The sequence below is a fragment of the Coturnix japonica genome, chromosome Z (genome assembly GCF_054131305.1).
Source record: "Coturnix japonica strain WE chromosome Z, WE-NBRP24, whole genome shotgun sequence".
Lineage (NCBI taxonomy): Eukaryota > Metazoa > Chordata > Aves > Galliformes > Phasianidae > Coturnix > Coturnix japonica.
The window spans coordinates 15,893,659-15,915,245 of NC_140702.1; the positions used below are offsets into that span (position 1 = coordinate 15,893,659).

General features: G+C 37.7%; 1 protein-coding gene across 19 annotated transcripts in view; it reads left to right on the forward strand.

Moving 5' to 3' along the window:
* MCTP1 (multiple C2 and transmembrane domain containing 1) overlaps positions 1-21,587 on the forward strand; it is a 242,401-nt gene that overhangs the window by 188,849 nt on the left and 31,965 nt on the right. For 14 of the 19 annotated variants that reach the window (XM_085528959.1, XM_085528962.1, XM_085528961.1 and 11 more), the window contains 2 exons: positions 2,651-2,770; positions 19,864-19,917. In XM_085528959.1, the coding sequence (XP_085385085.1) occupies positions 2,651-2,770; positions 19,864-19,917 (174 nt within the window). The remainder of the gene's footprint in view (positions 1-2,650; positions 2,771-19,863; positions 19,918-21,587) is intronic. The other 5 variants (XM_085528964.1, XM_085528965.1, XM_085528966.1 and 2 more) reach the window with 1 other exon arrangement.

Below are 21,587 nucleotides of genomic sequence, written 5' to 3' on the forward strand. Positions count from 1 at the left end.
TGGGATTGTTCATGTTCACTGAAAAGTTTTATTTACCGCTGGTAGTCTTCCTATTTTTTCCCTTGTGTATATCTGTGAATCCAGTTTTGTTCTGGGGAAGGTAGTGAGGCTATTTCACTTGCAGTGCCATCACTGTGCTAGACTCATGCAGTATATATCTCTTTTGTGTTGCAAATATAGAGTCCCTGACTTCTTTGTGCCTAACTGAGACAGGTGCCTAAAAGGAGAAACTGATCAAAATTCATCCACACTGAGTGGAAATGAGGCTGGTAGGTGAACAAAATCATCTGGGTACAGCAGGAATAATAGTCATGTTATGGAAAGGTATGTCCATAGAAGTCATAACAGTGTAGTATCTTAGTATAATGTCTTACTAGCCTACAGATCACAGTTTTTGAAGGAATTAATGGCCTTAAGGATCACTTCACATGTAGAAATCTCATATGAGGGGTACTTGAATGAGAACTCATGATTTTCTGAAGTGCAAGCTATATGGTGACCATGTTCTACAGTCTCCAGTCCGGTCAGCATCTCCTGAGACCATCTAGGTTGCTGATTTTATTTCTCTGGAGCCTGGGGTATTACTTGATTTTCTTTTGGTTTTGTTGTTGTTTTTTCCCCCAGCTTTTTAACCAAAGTAGGATGGAAACATAAGGAGAACTCTATGCATTGCCATTCCTCATCTCTTAATCTCTGGGGCCCTCTTTGATGGCAGTTGGATACTGTTTGCTGACTTCCAAAGCTCCCTTCAGCATGTATCCATTGACTCAGGGCATTTCTGGGGTTAATGGGTACAAGGATTTTTTGCTTTGCTTTTGAGATGTGAATTCTGGTTCAAACTGGCTATATCAGATTTACAGCATTGAGATCTTGCAGATCTTGCTCTCAAAAGGGTAGTTAGTGAGCTAGTGGAAGAACTCTCAAAATCTGTGAGCTGTTGTTTGCTTCTTATTCATTACCATTCCTAACAGATTTCCTTTTAAACTAAACAACCTAAAAAAGATGGTTTTCTTTCAAATGAAATATTAACTGTTAGAAGTGCCAGTATCCTCTTACATATGTCACACACAGAGCTTTTTCAGTCCTTCTAGTATTTATTGTATTTGTTTTGCAGTCTCACAGGATTCTGAATGTACAGCATTCAGTGATAGAAGGTTGGGAAGTAAGGTAGGTTAGCTGATCCAGGCACAAGAAATTACTTAAAACACAGATTTTAATTTTATTCTTATGTGGAATAATTTGGTAAGAAGATTTTGTTTTAACTCAAAGCAGAAATCCAACAGAAGGCTGTTAAATAGGAATACATACTAAAATGCCTATTTTCTTCTTATTTTAATGTATATACATCTTCATGAGTGATCTGGAAGAATGAACCACATGGCTTTCAGTTTGCAATTCTGTGACACAACACCTTAATAAGTTGGTAGTAAAAATACAAATATCCCAGAGCTTAACTAGTTGTATGACAATGACTTAGCAAGATTTCTGAAACTTAAGCGTATATCCAGCTACAGTAAGCACCATGATTTGTTTTACTTTAATTTGTGATTTTGGTTGTTTTTTGAGAAAACAACACCAGGTTACGGCTACAGCTGTCGAAAATTAAAAGGAGGATTGTTCATTTGGGAAATGAGATGTAGAATTGTTTTTAGATTCATCCTGTCTAATTCAGATATTCTTAATTCTTTCTTGCAAGCCAATAATTTCATTCTAGAACCAGAAAGAAATAGCTACAGCATCCAAAAATATTTAGGGCTTTCAGGCTCCACAAAGTCATCTCCATATTGCTTGACACGTCTGATAGACCTGGGACTAAAGCTCACCCTAAGGAGCATGTCACAGCCCAGCAATGGAGCTTCAGTGCTGGAAATTGTGCAGTGGAGATGGGTCCTGCTGAAGCATAATCTTCATGCTCAGACATATGGCACCAGGAGCAACCCTCCTTATCATGGCGCACATATCTGGGAGATGTCACTTGGCCACACCATGATGAACAGCATTCAGGATGTTTTGAGGAAACATTTCAGATTCAGCAAATAAACGCTGTTGTACGAGTGGACGTGGGTGGTTTCTCAGCATGCCCTTCAGTCTCATTTTCTGTGCTACTGAGATTGTCACTATTTTACACTGTTTTGATTAAACTACTTGAGCATTTTTTCCCTATTACTGTGATTTTTTGGCATGATTTTTCTTTACAAAGGAATTTTTCAGATTTGTTTATTCCCATTTGTGTGACATTACTACAGAATTATCAAGTTCTGTCTTCTGAACTGCAAAATAACTGTAGAAATAACCAACCTTCTCTATATTACATTGTGATCTTATTTTTATGCCATTTTGCTTTATTTTGTCCACATGAGCATTTTTAATGAGAAAAAAATAATAATAATAGATTACCTTCCCTCAGGCTACACTGTAGCAACATTTCTTTGCAAAAATGAAACTACAAAGCTGTAGCGTAATTAGCAGTTATTATACACAGGTAAGTGGCTAATCAGCAAAGTGGTTAAACAATTTACCTGCCTAAATAGATGTGATTTAGAATCATTACTTTAGAATCATTTTAATTCATTGGTCTTGGTTTTAACCATGCTCAAGAGCTTAATGTAATGCTGAGCTGAATCACCTTTGTTGCTGCTCTGTCTTCTAGCTTTTCCTTTTTGTGGTCTGGAACTTTGAGCTCTACATGATACCACTGGCTTTGTTGTTGCTGTTGGCATGGAACTACTTCTTGATCATATCAGGGAAAGATAACAGGCAACATGATACAGTAAGTCTTCTCTACTTCAAGCACATATATGTACTTTTCTTTCTAAAACAGATACAACTTTGTAACTATTTTAAAATATAATACTTTTTGAATATTTGTTTTCATTTGGAATACTCGGTGGACAGTTTCCTCACTTAGCAATTTAGTTTTTCTCCAGCTGTCCAAGGAATGTGCCCATTTTTGCTGAAAATATATTTAAAAGATATAGAACATATACTATCCTCAGAATAGGGTTTGTGTGGGAGCAGAGATGAGAGGCTTATAGGTCATGAGAAGCCAAATTCTTTGGAAACGATTGTGTGAGACTATGTCCTTATGTTGCATTTTTTCTTCCACATACTGAAGTTAAAGGTTAAAATGATTACAAATTGTTAACAGTTTCAGAATGTATCACATTTTATTGGATTTCACAGTTTATCTTTAGTATGTTACCATTCATCGAGCCTAATATAAGCCTTTTCTTCTTCATCTACACCATTATTTAATTAAATGCATGTATCTGTGATATAGAGTAGCAAACATTTACTAATAACTGACATTAATTAATTTAAAAAAAAAAAAAAAAAAAGGTTCACATTTTCAGGAGTAGATAACAAATTCTGAAGTTGTATTCTGTGCAACACAAATTTTCTAGTATCCAGGCAGCTTAAGGATTTTGCTTAGCTTTATGAGTTTAATATTTGTTTCAATACTCATTGCCCAAAAGGAGTCTGCTGTCTAGGACACTGAGCACTGGATGGAAAACTAGGTGGATTAAAAGAAGAAAAAAAGGGGAAGGAGTGTAATTGGTCTCAGAGAATAGGGTTTAATGGGTCACTCTCCATCTAGAGGTTGGTAGCAAGTAGAGCATCACAGCATACAAGAGGCTGTTCCATTTAATGTCTTCATGAGCGACCTGTAGGTAGTGACAGACAGCACCCCCATCACCAGGACAGTGGGACCAATTGGTACAATGGATGTGTCAGATATAAAGACTTAGGCTGGCTGTTGAGGCTCATGAAATTCAAGAAGGAAAAATGTGTAGTCTTGCTCTTTTCATGGAATAATATCATGCAAAGATACAGACTGAGGATTGATTGCCAGGGGAGCAGTTCTTCTGAACATGGATATCTTGATAGACAGCAAGATAAATGCATCAGCAGCAAGAATCACCTTGAGCATAATGGGTTATGTTAACAGAAACACAGACTGTGGTTTAAGGAAAGCAGTTGTCCTCCTCAGTATTTGTGAGACTACATCTGGAATACCGTTCAGATTTGGACAACCTAGTTCAACGGTAATGAGTAGAGTGGAGGGCCGGCTAGGTGGTGAGGGACTTGGGAACTCACCCACAAGGAGAGATTGAGAGAAGCAGGTTCAGAATAGCCTGGAGAAGAGGCTTTAGCTGACCCAGACAGCAGTCCTGTGCTATCTGCAAGGGGGTTATTGTGAAGGTGAAGGTAGGTTTTTCACATGCTCCCTACTACTGATGCTGGGAGAGCAAAAGGCATACAGTGAAATAGGAGAGGTTCAGGCTGGATAATCTTTTTTGTTGTGAGGGCAGTTAAGCAGTGAATTAGGTTACCTACCCAGGGAAGTTATGCAGTCTCTGTTGCATGTTTTTAGGACCTGGCTGGCTAAAGTCCGAAGCAACCTGACCTGACCTCATGGCTGACCTTGCTGTAGTCATGAGGTTGGATTAAACCCTTTCTCAGGTTCCTTCCAGCCTGAATGGTCATATGACCCTAATGTCTAATAACTGCAATTAATAGTAACTAGTGAAGCTAATATAGCCCCTACCCTGGTGCAACTGTTACCTATCCATATCACTAAGATTGTTAGGCTTCAAAGGGTCATCAAAAATTAAGGGTGAGAATGACAGAGATTTCCCTAATCCCAGAAATCGTTACATTTCTAGGAAAAGCCTAAGATCAAGTTTTAAAAGGCACATTTCTTAAATCACAGGCCTTTGTCTCCTGCTGCTTGAAATGCTTAAATCTTCTGCATCTGAGATTTTATGAGTAACTGAAATCCCTTATCAAAGGAGAGATTTTGCTTGTGAGCTGCAATACACTTAATTTCTCTCTGAAATAACACCTGCCTGTGAAGATTAATTGAGTAATGCAACTTTGCTAACAAAATAATGAAGCTATTGATGGGCTCTCTGTTGAGAACACCAAGCGATGTTCTGAAAATGTTCCTCTTGCTGAGACTGTTTCAGACCAAGCTGTAAGTCTTGTATCAGCTAGTCAGGTTCTTCCTAAATATTTGATATCTGTGCTGCCAATTAATACTTTTTATTTATTACAAGGAAGTTGGGATCTCGTTTTTAATGAATTGAGCTTGGTTATCATCATGGTGAGCATCTGTCTTCTATGAAGTGGTCTGCCGACTTATTGAATGTCTTTCTAATTAACTCACAAATCTTCAGTAATATTGCTAGTCCTTAGCTCAGGTCATTAGCACACTATCATTAAATTAGGAGTCATTTAAATATTTCTGTTTTCTTATGCAAAGTGTAAATATTAACTAAATTAATTAAGCAGTGTTTCCTGGTGGTTAGCGAATGCTTTAGGATTCATCTGATCTGGCTTCTGTTCCCAAGTCTTTTGAGATTTCTTTTATAACTCTGAATCACTGACTACATATCTAGAAATAACATCTACCTTGAAAAGTTACTTTGTAAACCTTAAGTTAATGCAAAAAGATAAATATATTTGCTGTTTTTTTACTAAACTCATTGGAGAATTGTAGTTCAATTGCCTTTATTTTGAATTTGTTTCACGAGAACAGGAGATACTTAAATTTGGGGCCTTGAAAACAAGTTTCAAAGAGTTATTTTTCATTGTTACATCTCTGCAAGAAAATAATTATCAATTATCTGATCAGTGAAAGTTTTAGTGACTGCACTTCACTGCAGATCAAGGAAATGATTCAGTAAGTTTCCGTCCACTTGGATCAGCCTTAATTCAACCACATTTGAGTATCTCTGTCTACAGCCAAGGTTTCTTTTACTCTGTCCTCTTACACACTGGTTTCTTTGAAGCAGCTTTTGACTTAATTGCTTGTGGTCTAATTCACCTGCAAAGTGGTCTAGTTTACTCCTTCCTAATGTGAGGCACTGCTGCTCATCAGAGTGTGTGATTATTCTGCCACTTAATCTGATTCCTTATAAGTTCAGCGTGCAAGTTCTTTATTGAATTACATGTGCAACAAGGCTGGGGCAAGGGAGAGCCCTAAGTTCAACTATGTAATACAAGTCTGATGGAAAGTCCAGTGGAGAGGTGAGGGTGCATATTAGGTATTATTTCTTTCCTGGATTCAGCCGGACTGTATAAGATTGATTGTTGCTGTGGTTTTACTCAAATGTTGGCACAAATCTAAATAAATAAATAAATAAATAAATAATGTTGTATTCCCTATCTATTGTACATGAATTAGTTGTGTTTCTGAAAGGCAAGTTTTCATCAGATGGAAAGTCTTGCACAAAATATTGGGGTGACTGGTGAGGTTTCATGTCCTGTAACAAAGAAAAGTGTAGGAGAAACAATCTGGATGCAGATTTAGTGGATAGTTATCTGAATGATCTGTGAGAATTAAGAACTGAGCTAAAACAAATAAATTCCTGGCATTGATTCAAATGGCAGGAAGTAAAAATCACAAAATAAATATTTCCTTCCAATACTGAACAAGGAAAAACCACTGAAAAAGCATTCTTAATGCTTTCCTCTGAATTTTGCTGCAACATTTTTGCCCGAAGCTTACCTAGATTCTTTCCCTGAGGATATTTCTTGACTTAAAAAAATACTGTTTAAATTCTTGCACTTCCTTATAGTCATACTACTAAGTATCTGATCTCACAAAATAATTCACTTCCATTATGACTGCAGTTCTGATCTTAAGCAGTTATCACCAAAATGCACAAGATTAGAAATGACTGGGTCTGAGTGCTTTCTGCATGCGTGCAATTTTTTTTCTAGTGTCTTTTTCACCTTCTCTAAGGAAGAGGGGAGGTATCAAGTGCTTCCACTTTCCCATCCCCACTGCCCACAGCTCCATGTCATCATGCTGTTGATAGTAGCCCTTCCTATTGTCTGCTGAGGGAAGTGCTACCACTATGTCCTGGTGGCCCTGAGCACATTACAGGTACAGAACAAATGAGCATGTTGTGGTGACAGACTGCCTAGGCTGCCTGGGGCAAGCAAGGTCTGGCTCACTTCACAACCACCTTACCTTGCTGGGAAACATAAACTGCATTACAATAGCTGTATAGACTGAAACATTCATCCCCACATGGCTGCAGCTGAAAGAATGGAATCAGAATTAGCAGAAAGTGTGCTGGGGTTTATAACATCTTTTCATTCATTTTTAGAAATTTATAAGTAATTTGATGTTTTCAAGTATGCTGGAAAAAAAGATCTCACCTTTGTAAAGTTGCAAAAAGAGCAGCCTTGCTGTTTGAATTTTTTCTTCTCACTTCTGTCTGGGATCTTTATTCTCACTTCTATTTCTGTCTAGGATCTTTTTTTCTCAATTCTATTTCTAAACAGTAATTATTAGGATCTCATGAAACTGGTGGGAAAAAAATATATATACTTCAGGTTCTGTTCTGATTCTCTGCTGGAGCTGCCTGACTTAAGGGATGGGCAGAAAATCTCTCAAAGTAATTAGAATTGTTCTCTCTCTCCAGCTGCTGTTGTCCCCTTCTCTCAGATTAAGTAGTTGACTGTGTGATCCAAACACATATTGAAAATGAAGCATGGTTTGCATGAGTGACCAATTAAAATGTTTGGTCATTGCTTTTTTTCTATGTATATATTTCTTTGTTCCACTGCTGGGACAGACTTTGACATTCTCTTGGCTGCTCAGCTGGCATGTTAGATCTGTTCCTGTTTTCCCTTGACTAAGCAAGTGACAGATAGGGTACCTAGGTGGTTTTCCCCTCAGTGCTGCCATTGAGGTGAAAGGGCTGAAAGAGGAACAACTGTAAAACCAATTGCACAGCTATCATCAACAACAGGGACTTGGTTTTTACAGGCATGGGGTCCTCTTTGAGCACTGAGGACTGATAGAAAGAGACAAGATCCACCTCACTGGGTTGGTCAGTGTCACCTTACCCAGAAGACTGGCCAGCGTGATGAGGAGAGCATTAAACTTGAAGTAATGGGGAAGGGTGCTGTTGCATGCATGAAGGATTGTGGAGATGTGGTAGGGTTGCTCTCACAGCTGGAGTACAGGAGACAATGGGCACAAACTGAAGTTTGTGGTATTCCATATGAACATGAGAAAGACATTTATAATGAGAGAGGTCCAACACTGGAACAGGATGTCCAGAGAGTCTGAGGAATATCTGTCCTTGGAGATATTCAGGAGCAGATTTGACATAGTTCTGGACAACCTGCTTGTAGATGACCCTGCTTCAACAGGAGGGTTGGACCAAATACCAGATGGACTCAAGAAGTCTCTGCAGATGACAGCCATCCAGTGATTCTCTAACTAAGGATAGTAATTTTACACAACTTGTGGTCTATTATTTGTTCAATTCTTTTTCCCAAATAATTTAAAATTTAAGAAGAAGAATAATGCACATGCTTCAAGTTACCTATAAATGTTTCTCTGCCATATATACCCCTCTGGAAAAGGGCTTTAATCACTTCAGTTCACATCCTGCATTTATAGTTAATATTTAGAGCCTTAAAGGAAATATTAAATAGCTGATTTCCTCTTGAAGTTTCAAGTTGCATGTCACTGCATATTAAATGATGGTGAGCAGCTGGGAGTTAATGTGCCATACACAAATTCTTATGAATCTGTATAATAGAGTATATACGCATATTATTAATCTTGTAAGACTGATATAAAATGATATGATACATCTTTTAATTTCAGTGGAGTTTTTTTATGAAGTAGGCTTTGATGACTTATGTTTCCAGAGCATATGCTTTTACTAAGAGTTAGAGATGGACACATTTAGGGTAAAATTATTGAACAGAATAACAGCAACTTTAGTAAAATACGAGATTTCATTTTTAGACTTTGAGCAGTTCCTGTTGATGCTTTCTATATAGTCCTCTGAAAGGACAGAAAGAGAATTTTGCTCTCATCTTCAAAGAACTTTGTGGTATGTGTGGGTTTAATCTGATAGTTTATTTTAACCTTTATGTGTAGGGTCAGATTTTTCTTTGTTCTTTGACTTTTTATGTACTCTGGAAATAAGCCCTTGAAGAAAAACAAAGATGGGAATGGAAACAAGGATGCTTGTGAGCATATCCATCTCACTGGGTTCCCTCTATCCTCAGGGAAGCACTAGGAGTTTGAATTAGCAGCGTAACACCCAATTCAGTTACAGCTTTTTGTGTGCTGTCCAAACATTTTTCTCTTGGGGGAAAGGCAGCAGTGTGTCAGAGTCTTTGGTGGATTTGGGTCAGCTTCTCCTTGGTAAAGTACTGTTTTCTCCAGGCAAACCGCAGCAAGAAAGGAGCTGACTCTAGCATCCTGTTAAAAAAAAGTGAGTTAGCAAGCAAATAATGATATGGTTACTTGCTTTACCATTTTTTGTTTGATTGGTTGGTATGGTTTGTTTCACCCATTATAGTCTTAGAGTGTGGAAGAATGACTCCAAAGTTTGGCAGGATTTCTGCAGATTAGTACAGTGCAGACACCAAGTTTAGATCCATTGCACATGCAGCACTGAGATGCTTGTGCTAGAAGTTCCTGTGCCTCTTATACTAAAGAGATGGCAGAATTTTAGCTGAGGACTGAATTTTTTTGAAGGCATGGCAAAAGTAATTATTGTCCCTGTATTCTAGTGAGACTGTATCTAGAACACATCATTTGCTCAATACAAAAGAAGATAGTCATGTTGGCCGTTAAATATTGGCTTCCTGTTTTGACTGTACTTCACTAAGAACTTGGCCTCCAGTGTAATAGCAGCAGCCTTAAAATCTCCAAAGAATGAGGGTTAGTGGAAGAATACAGATTTGGGGATAGAACAGTATCTGTGTAAAAATTGTTTAAGTTATGGTGCCACTAATCAGAAAAACAGTTATTTTTCTGGGAATGGTTTAAAACATTACTTACAAGGCTTTTACCTTATGTTTGCTGACTGCTGCTAACTAGGCAAATGTACTCTGTACCAGAAAATAGATGTTCATTCTGTTGCAGATGGCAGTCAGCACATCACTGAACAGTGCAAAAACGTCCAGAAGGTTTTTTTCAACCAGGCAGCCCTCCTTACTGTTGCCAAATTAATCGGAATCTCAAACCTGCTCTCCATTTGTTATCGTCAGTAAAAGAAGTTAGAAAGGCTTTTGTAAATAGGTCATCGCCTGCCTGTGTGCTCAGCCTGGGTGCTGTCAGAGCACAAAGACCACAGGCAACACGTGCCTGAATATTAAGCAGTCTGCTGAGAACCGTCGCTGTCTTCATGCAGCTGTTTGTTCTTTCTATACAATCCATACAGCCAGGGAGAAAAAACACATGAGAGTGCCCCACTGTGGGACAGAGGCTTTTTTAATAAATCAGAAAAGAAACATGAAAATGTCAGCTTAATCAAGCATTTAAATTTTATTAATCAAGTCTAATTTTTATGAGTGCAAATAATCGCTGAAGCTGGACAAATTTGCTTTAGATTGCATCAGAAACATAATTTTAATATTTAATGGCCTGCTGAATTTAAATGGAGAATTATCTTTATGAAACATGCTCTTCATAATTTGCCATTAAATGAGAAATGAGCAAATCAACATAAATCTTACATAAAGGTTATTTAACTAAATGTTGGTACTATAAATATTTTAAATGCATTATGCACTAATTTAGCAGCCACACTGTACACTATATAAAGATATAAGTTCGTCAGGAAGCATTTCTCTCTGGCAGCATAATAGAATGTAATACTGCAGTTAGCTCTCTGTGCCGTGCTTAGACGAGACTGTCCACACCGCCAGTACAATCCCAGCATCGAAGGCTTATCTACAACATCTGAGTATGCAGTAACCCCTTGCTAAAACTTTGCATAGCTGTTCTCGACCCAGTAGCATTTACAAAAGACAAATGCACTGCAGAATTGGAATATTATGTTTGGTTTTGGTCACTCGAAGACATAATGTCAAAATCCAGCCCTAGACATTTTCAGCATTAAAAATAATAATAATAAAATAAATTTTATTTTTTTTTAAAAAAGATATTTTTCCCTATCACATGCCAGCTGATTAGTTAATTTAAGTTTTACAACACTTTTTCAATTATAGTCTTGCATAATTGTTTGCATCTAGCATAAAATTGAGAGCTCAGTGGACATAGAGGCGTTTCTCCTAAGAAACTGTTTTAATGACTTTTCTTTGCATTTGTGTAAGGGTTTACATGGCAACAAGATTGACATGACAAGTTAAAGCGGCTATTGCAAACTGTATTTTATAAACTAAGATCAGTTCAGTTCACAGTAAACATTCTGGTAGTCTTGTGAATTTTTTTTATTCTTCTCTAGATTGTATTTTCCTTAAAGACATTTTAATTCAGACCAGACTGATATAACTTTGGAATTATTCTGCAAATACTCTAATAATACACCAATATCCAATTTTTATTTTATTTCACTGAAATTACATTAATATGTATATTGTATGCGACGTCCCATAAAATTAGTAACAGGGTTTTTTTGGGGTTTTTTCTTTTTTCCTACTGAAAAGTTTACAGCTCCAAATCATAATGTAATATATAATATTAGGCTCTCAAGGTTCGATTTACTTGAATAAATGCTGGTTTATAAGAGAAGGATATCTGCCTCTACTGGAATCTGAACATTACTTGGAGAGAGCTAATAACAGTTTAAAGTACTGCTGTCCCTTTATGCTGTTAACAAATGTAATAAGCTATATTATTATGGAGAACTATTATAAAATTTTGTTAAGCTGTTTTTATTAGTGCTGTATAGTAAACTTATCATTGATATTTAACCATACAAAGAATTGGGTTTTTTGTCATGCTGAGCTGAAAATGAAATACTCTAAAACCAGAGATATGGCATTTTGAAATGTACAGTGCATGTTGAAGCCTTTAGATGGAGACATACTTCAAATAAACGCCTAAAATACAGTTCCCAGTGCATTATGTAAATGCAGGAAAAAGCTAAAATAATTGAGAACCAAACACTGAAAAAAAAAAAAATACAGAGAGGGAAGCAGGGCTTCTACTTATGCCACTTTTTATATTAAAAATTACATATTCTTAGCTACATTAACAACTGAATATTGAGGGCATACAAAACTGATAACAGGAGAAAGGTTACATGTTCTTGTATAATAAACTGTATTTACTGCCTGTGCTCATTGCCAAGAAATGTATTATACTGCAAATAAAAATTCTGTTGTTGACATTACAGAACTACGTGTAATCAGTAGCATGCATCAAAAAGCATCTGATGGCCACATTAAAGTCTCATTTCCTATTAACAATGAGACTAAATTATAACATGAGCACTTCCCAGAACAGGCTAAAAAAATACATTCTGTAAGATGAAATAATTGTATTTGAGTGTCTCTGTTAAAATCAGGAAGTATTTTAGCAGTAAAGTACTAATACTTCTCTTTTTAGTCTGCTGTCTTCTGTGCTGCGATATATTCAGCCTTACTGGCAAGCTTATCACACTAATTATTATTACATCTAGTGGCTCAGTTATCTTGATGATTACTGCAGATGAAATACCCCAAGGTCAAACATTAACAGTATAAATCAGGATCGATTGTATTCCAGATCTACTGTGCTATTAAATCAGAATCTGTTAATTTCATTTTTATTTTTCTCATAAATGAGGTACAAAAAAACTGGACATTTTAATTAAGCTGTATCTCCTGCAAAGTTTCTCCTTAACAATTCAATGAAAGGAGCAGACATCATGTTGTGAAAGTGACCGCAAAAACACAGCTGCTGTAGGCTTGTGGGTGGTGGATGTCTTTACTTTAAGTTCAAGGACTTCAAAGCCACCTGAAAAATCCTAACTGATTTTTTGCACCCTACTTAATTGAGACACTCTGCATATCATTTTATACTGCATTGTACAACCAGACACTGTGAATTGCAAGACACATAAGCGCGTGGTGTAGTCTACATGTAGGGAGTATGAATTACATAAAATCCAAACAGCCTCAAGCAGTACAATTCTGACTGCATTCTTTGCATATCTAAAGGGAATGTGATTCAGAACCAAATCTTATTATCTTTAATTTTATGTTCCAAATGTTAATACCTCTGCAGATATTTTGATACTGTAGCATAAGATACAGCATAAACTATTTTCTTTTGCTTTTCATTTAAGCCAACTATGTTTGAAGCACTAAATCAAGTAAGATATAACCAAATCTAAGGAAGTTCTAGTGGCCCAGATTGTTGTGTACTTCATGTTGTTGGATTAGCCAAAGAAATTAGAACAGGAGACAGTTCATGAAGTGACTTGCTGTTTGCAGTGAGAAACAGCAGGCTGGTAATGAGAGAGTAAGGCCTTTCATTAAAAGTGTTCTTGAGTTTCAATGTGCCACTTTTCCACAAACCATTTTAAAGAGGTATTGTAAAGTTCTCTGCAATCATTGATTTTTGATTCAAGATGCTTCTGAATAACTAGAATGCAAGCATGCTTTGCAGGTGTTGATGTTGGAAGTTGCAACAGATTACTTTCTCATGAATCCAGTATTGTTTGCAAGGCAGCAGATCATTTTTAGAATAAGTGCAAGTTGCAGTTAATTGTCAACTAACTAAGAAGACAGCATTCTAGTTCATAGATATTTGGGCATTTTCTATGATGCAAATATAGTATTTGTGCTGCCTCGTGGTAACCTTATTCAAAAAAACTGCACATAGTTGCTGCTTTGACAGAATAAGTGTTCCTGTAATCTTGCATGAAGTACAAATTATAAAGTATTTATAGACAAAGCTCTTTTACTTGAAAGAAGGTGGGAATGGGTCAATAGGAAATGCAGCATGTAGGAATCAGACTGCTTTTTGTGATTAATCTGTTTTCAGAAGGTCTGTTTTGCACAGAAACAATCTCATTTTGCTATGTTTAAACAACATCTGCTTACTGTTTGTGAAGTAGCTGACATGCCATATTTAAGGACATGTACGTGTGTTTTTTAAAATGTCATCTGTATTAGTATTACATTCAAAGAACAGTACAAGAATTAGGTTCTTTTAAGACCTTCTACCACTATGCGGCATATAAGTCTGTGACAAGTGACATTACAGAAGGTCATGTCACTTTTAACTGCTTGCATTAGATCTTTCTGATTTCCCCAGTGCCCTTCCTTTGTTTGATTAATACTACTTGATTTCAAGCAAGCTATCAGAAGGCATAATTTAGAGTGAGCGTTCTAGGGACAATCTAAGATTTTTGCCATAGAACTTTTAATAAAATAACTCAAATGTTTCATTTTATCTTCATATACTTTTTCCTGTTCTGCCTCCCTCTCCTTCTATTCCCTTCTCCTCTCCATTATACCTCCCCAGGGTATACATAGAGATCTGAGTAACTACTATGTTGCTTCAAACCAAAGAAGCACATTCATGCTTTATTTGAATAGCAAGAAGCCACTATCAAAGGGGAAAAAAAATCCATTGTGTCATAGAGTTGCTTGAGTTGGAAGGGAACTCAAGCATCATCAAGTTCCAACCCATGTACCACAGTCAGGGCTGCCAGCTGCTAGATAAATTACTAGATCAGATTGTGCAGGAACACAGCTAGCTTGTCCTTAAACACCTCCAGGGGTTGGCATCCATAAGTTCTCTGAGCAGACTGTGCCAGCACCTCATCACTCTCAGTAAAAAATTTCTGCCTGACATTTAATCTAAATCTCCCTTCTTTTAGTTTAATACCATTCCCACTTGTCCTGTTACAATCCACCCTTTTAAAAAGTTGATTTCCTTCAGTTTATAAACTCCCTTGAAATACTGGAAGGTTGCAGTGACGTCTCTTTGCAGCCTTCTCTGGACTGAACAAACCAGTTCCTTCAGCCTGTCTTCATAAGAGAGGTGCTCCAGTCCTCTGATCATCTTTATTGCCCTCCTCTGGACCCTCTCCAAAATTTTTCCCATGTTGGAGGCCCCAGACTTGAATGCAGTACTCCAGCTGGGTCCTCACATGGGAAAAGCAGAAGAGGGCAATCACCTTCTTCTCCCTGCTGCCGCTTCTCTTCTGGTGGAACCTATGATACCGTTGGTCTTCCAGGCTGCAAGCATCTGCTATTGGCTCATGTAAAGTTTTCCAGCACTTGGACCCCTAAGTCCTTCTCAGCAAGGCTACTCTCAAGGAGTTTTCTCCCAGTTTTTTCACGTATCTGGGATTACCTTAAACCAAGTAAAAATCTTTGCACTTGTTTGAAAGTCATTTGTTTCACAAGGACCCACCATTCAAGTCTATTAAGGTCCCTTTGGATGGCATCCCTTCCTTCTGCTTTATGAATGACAGTGTTGAGCTTGGTGTCATCAGCAAACTTGCTGCAAGTGCACTCAATCCCATTTCTATGTAATTGATAAAGAAGTTAAAGAGTACATGTCCTAGGACAGAACCATGGGGGGACATTGCTCATCACCAGCTCCACCTGGGTGTAGAGCTTCTGACCACAACCCTCTGGCTGCAACCTTCCAACCAACTTCTTATTCACCAAATAGCCACCCTATCTCTACAATTTAGAGATAAGGATGTTGTGGAGGACCATGCTAAGAGCCTTGCAGAAGTCCAGGTTGATGACATCAGTTGTCTTCCCTTTGTCCACCGATTCTGTCACTCCATCATTGACATCCACCGGTTTGTTCAGACACAACCATCTATCCCTTGGTGAACCCATGCTGGTTGTCACAGATCACCCACTGATGCCTTATCATCTCTCCCAGGAGAATATGTTCTGTGATCTTCCTTTTTTTTTTTTTTTTTTTTTTTTGGCAAATGGGAATGGTGTTTCATTTTTTTTCAGTCCACAGGGACCTCACATGACAGCCACGACTTTTTGGATATGATGACAAGTGACTCAGCAACCACACTGGCCATCTTCCTTAGGACCCTGGGTTATATGTCATCCTGTTGCATGGATGTACTCTTTCAGTCTCATGAGCAGGGCTTGGACTTTCTCCACCTTTGCACAGCGGGAAGTTTCCACCTAGAGGTTGAGGTTCAGAGATATGAGGTTGCCAGTGAAGACTGAGGCAAAGAACTCACTGGGTTCCTCAGCCTTCTCCATGTCTGCTGTATCCAGTTCTCCTTTCTTACTAAGCAAAGAGAGTATGCTCTATTTGGCCTGTCTATTCTACCTATGTACCTGTAGAATCCCTTCTTGTTGTATTTAACATCTCCTGTCAAGTTCAGTTCCATCTGCACCTTGGATTTCCTAATCCCATCTCCTCAAGTCTGTAGAGCATCCCTGTATTCTTTCCAGATTGCACACCCTTGCTTCCACTGTCTGTACTCACCCTTCTTTTCCCTCAGTTTGACCAGCAGGTCCTTGCCAAGCAAGTTTCCTGCCTCCCCCACCCGCATTCTTATTCTGAAGGATGGAGACCTCTTACACTCTCAGAAGGGCATCTTTAAAGAGAAGCTAACTTTGTTCCACTCCTGTAATCCAAGGACTTCTTCCCAGGAGATTTCATGTAACAATTCCTTAAGCAGCCTTAAGTTTGCTGTCCTGAAGTTCAGAATCCTGACTCCACTCTTTGCCAGGCCCGTGTTCCCTGAGATCATGAACTCATTCATGGTATGGTCACTGCAGCCCAGGTTGCCTCCAGTCTTAAAGTCTTTAATGATCTCCTCTACATTGGTGAGCACCAGGTCCAGCAACACTTCACCTCTGGTTGGTCTGTCCAGTACTTTAACCAGAAAGTTATTGCCAATGGGCTTCAGGATTGTCCAGGATCACCTGTAGCTCACCATACTGTCTTGCCAGTGGATATCTGTTGAGATTAAAAGCCTGTGAGCATGTAGCTGACACAGGAAGGCCTCAACAGCAGTCTCCTCTTGGTCATGTGGCCTGTAGTAGAACCTGACCACTTCTGTCCTTTATTGGTGTCATTCCTAACTTTAACTTGTAGGCTGTCCACCCATTCCTGACTGTTTCTCTGAAGGAGCTTCTTGTAGTCTGTCCACTCCTTTACATCGAGAGCAACTCGCCTACCCATCCTATCCCTTCAAAAAAGCTTATGGCCATCAATGGTGGTGTTCCAGTTACGTGAACCATCCCGCCATGTTTCTGTGATGGCAATAAGTTCAAAGTTTTCAGAGTGCATCAGTTTCCAGCTCCCCTTGCTTATTTCCCATGCAGTGTTCATTGGTTCAGAGGCTCTTCAGCTATGTTTTTGGATGCAGTGCCTTCCTAGAAGAGTCATTCAACTGATTGGTGCTCATCCTGCTCAGATCCCTGTCTCCCACTGGGAGGACTGTGGAGAACATCACTTGTGTTCCTGACCCCTTCAACACCTTCTGAAGGGATGCAAAGTTCCTTGGATATTTTGTTGTTTCCTGGTTTCAGCCTCATTCTTCAGTATACAGCTTTTATAAGGCTTCAGCATATATTCACTAATTCTTCATATGTCTAATAATTATGAAGAATCTACTATTCCTGCTTCAATTTTTGTGAAAATTCTGAAAAAACATTGTTATGGTGCTTTAATGGATTGTATTATTCTGACCATATTGTCTGAATATTCACGTGGTGTTGTTTTCCTTAACTCTTCTTTAGAATTTCAAGAAAAGTGAAAGCATAGACTAAGCTTCATTTACATTAAAGAGTCTGGGCTTGAGAACACTGTTACTTTATTTCACTACAGTAACTGAATTCTGTTTTCATTTCCAGATATTTCAGTACTCTAAAGCTGAATGTAATTGATGGTTTGACTGACCTAGAACAAGTACACAGATTGGTAGTGACTTTTGAATTAAGAAATGGAATGCTTAAGATAAAAATCTGGGTTCAGTCCTGGGTTTCAGGGATTTCAAAGGACTATCTATGTCCTTTGAAAAATTTAAGATTTTGCCACTATGTAGAAGTTTTTAAAGTACTTTAAAATCATTAGATGAGGAAGAAAAGAAAAAAAAAAAAAAAAGACTTTGAAGTATTATTATCTGGATAATTTGGAATGATTATTGTTGTGTAAGTGATCTCAGTGAGATGCCATCATTTGCAACAGCTCTAGAGGTGTCCAATTCAACTACTTGTCTCCGAGTTAACTTTAACACTAATCAGATGTAGACATTCCTCTGGCAAGACAAGGAAATTCTGGATATACATTTAAACAGATATTTAAGTGTCTGGGGAATCTTGATGTTAAAAATGTAAGAGACCTAGTGAGGTTAGTCAGCTTCAGGCATAGACAATATCTGAATCTGGGCTTTAGTCACTTAATGATGTAATTACTGACCTCTCTGTGTGGTAAAAGGGTTTCCATCCCATTGTAGCCCTTAAGAGTTTGTTTATATCCTCTCAGTTCACCAGTTCCTCACTAGAATTGATGCAAGCATTTCCAGAGATGCTTTCTAAACTGGGTCTCTGAAACTATCCGTGTTAGGAGTTTTAGGATGGATTTGTTTTATTTAGTAGGTGTAGTTAAAGCTGATCTCCACGAGCAATTGGAACACCACCAGGAAGACAACAGTAAGCTACAGAGGAGCAGGTTGTTAAGGCAGGTTCATGGGAAACTGAAAATGCCTTTTTGTCCACAGCAAGGTCCATGAAATGGGGTCTGCGGCACCTCCAGATGAGGTCCATAAAATGGTACACTGAGCTAAGCAGTAGCTAGTAAGCATTTCAAAAGCATGTTCTCAACCCTTGCCTATCTTGGTGTTGAAAGGTTCAACTCACCTGTCACTGTCCTGAGCTCTCTGGTTCCTGCCTCTGATCCTCTTTCTTTAATAGAGCTGCTGGAAAGACCTTAAAGATCTCCTGGTTCCCACTTCTTGCCATGAGCAGAGTTGTCATGATTACCTGGAATCTTCATGACAGTTGAGCTTACCCAGAGAAAGGCCTCTGGTGTATGTTTTTTTCTCATTCTCGTTCCCAAATTTTTCTGTTTTTCTATTTCCGAGTTTGGCCCTTTGATCATATTCAGGTCCTTTAGTTATTGGATATGGGTACGGATCTACTGAGAATACACTCACTGCTGTCTTTCTGGGGAGATTAGGGAGTTACAGTTGTAATGTGTTACCCTAAATGACAAGTACAGTAAAGCTATTTGTCATTTACTTTGTGACAAAATAAATGGTTGTTTCAGATGGTGACCAATCTGTAACACAGACCAAAGGAGTAAGGTTTCATACCAGTGAATTTTTATTTTGCTTTTTTTAATGTTTTATAATGTGTAGTGTTTTTTTTTAAGCACCTATATGACGTTGGGCTAGGTGCATCTTTACTGAGCTTCATTATGTCTGTTCTTACATTACAATTAATATTTACATAGAAGTTATTATGTAAGTAGCCACATCCTTTTCCGATATGAAAGAATGCCAATTTAATTAGAACCTTCTCCACTTTTAAATTGAAAAATACATAATGTATACATGTGGCAACTAGTTAGTGATTAATGTGCAGAAAGTTAGATGCACAGATTGTATAAAATTGCTATTAAGAAATATAGAAATAATAGGACACATGGTATATGTCATTTTGTAGATCATAAGGAAACAAGTTAATATGAATTTATTCCTGGATTTTTATCCTCCAAAAATCTCTTGATGTATACTATAAATTCTATTAGAAATGTTGCATGTTTCTCTAGGTAACAGTAAATTAAAATGAGCATGTTTGTACTGTACAGCCACCAGCGGAGATGACAAAGGATTCCTTTAGTTAAAACTATCATGCACTGAATTTTGAGCTAGCTTTTAAATACTTAAATTGTCAAGCAAGCATTTTGTACAGGAAAGGTTTTCAGTATGCAATTCCCTAATGTATGTCAGTTAACGCTACAACACTTTCCCAAATTTCGGTCTCTAGATGAAGTGTATTTTCCTAGTTGTACATTTTCCTTCTGTGCATTTATTTCAAATGTTAATAAAGTTTTCATCTACAAAAGGTTTAGAATTGACAGAACAAAACTCTTCCTTTTTAAATCATGACAACTACTACTGTTTCTGTCTGCAGGTAGTGGAGGACATGCTAGAGGACGAGGAAGAAGAGGATGACAGAGATGACAAGGTAATTATCTTTCCTAGCACTTGGGTACCTGGGGATGGGAGAATTTAGACATGACACTGTTTTTACAGACAGTTAAAAAAGGAGTTGAAGTGTTTTAGTCCAGAAAATTGGACAGAGCTGTTTATCATCCTAACAATGCTACTGTGTGTTGCAGGAAAGGATAGAGGACTATAAATCCTGTTTTGTTGTTTTTGTTTTTTTTTTATTTGGTCCAAAGCTGGGTCAAATATTTTTTCTGCCAGGAACAAGAATAATTCAGCTTGTCTGGAACTTGATAGCTCTTGTGAAGATAACTGCAGTGACAACTGTTTTTGAAGGACAAAAATTTGTCCTGTCTTGAGTATTACAAATAGGGCTGCGCTTTAGGGGAAAAGTGGTATAAAAATAGCAACTCCATACTGGTTAAAGACAGGATATTGACATCTATAATTTTCAAAGGATTGCTTGGTAGAAGAATGGCTGAAATGTTTTGCACTCTGTATGACATTTAAATAATCACAATTCTCATAGGCGTCCATTTGATTTGAAGTTGGAGTTGTGGCCCAGCAAGCTGGGAAACTATTGCAGATCATTTGGCTATTTGAGGAAACGTGGTTCACTTTGGAGGCTGCTGGTTGTGTTGAGGATTGCAGCCACAGTAAATAACAGCTCGTTTCCACATCTTATTGAGCCAAGCTATGGGACTGCTTGGATTGGTTGTCCCCCAGGGAGAGGGGGAAAACGGAGAGAAGAAATTAGAATGACCTTGCACCATGGAAGCAATGGCTAGTGCTGGCAGGACACCTTTCTGATGAAACAAGTACGGCGCAGATAGTCCTGTTGTTTCTGGTATTTTAATACTAGTAAGATGATATTTGTGAAAGAAAAGGAAAGAAAAATAAAACAACAAACTATAATTTTACAAGCACTCTAAATTAAAATACAGATGTTATTGTCCTTCAAAGATGTTTCCCCACTTCTGTTATAGAAAACCATGATTTTTTAAAAATTTATTTATTTTGAGTGGAGGGAAAAATAGTGTATCTTAATTTATGCCCTTGACCTTTGTTTCTAGTTGAGATGTACAGTTATATACCACTGTAAGAATTCATATGCTGGCAGCAGCATTTGAAATGTCAGAAAATTCACTTTGATTAGTTAATCCCCTGAATGATTATTTTTTCTGTTAGCTAACACCTAAGATCTGAGAGATGATAAAAAAAAAAAAAGTACTTTCCTCATTCTGTTGCCAGCTCAAACATTTAACAATTGACAGAAAGATATGTGAAATTCTTCTATACATCACTTAAATCGTTAGCTACATCATTTCAGAATTGGCAAACACTGCAGCAACAAAACCTTCTTTTACAAAACATGTAGGTGATGGTTTTTAACACTAAATGATATGAGCATGCACTTCTGGCAATAAAATCTATGATTTATTGCAAAGGTCAGCCATGTAGCTGTGTAGGGCTTGTATTTTAACTCAACATGCTGGCTTTGAATCATCATTTCTCTTCTGATAAACACTGATCTGCCATCCATTTGAGGCCATTTTCTTCTGTTTGCTCCTGCTTTATTATTAGAGCTAGTGCAAAAGTACTGTCCCAGCAGTATGTGTATTCCTGGATATTTTAAATAACTGTGATTAGTTCACAAAGAATAATGCTTGACTGCTTCTGTAGTTTGAG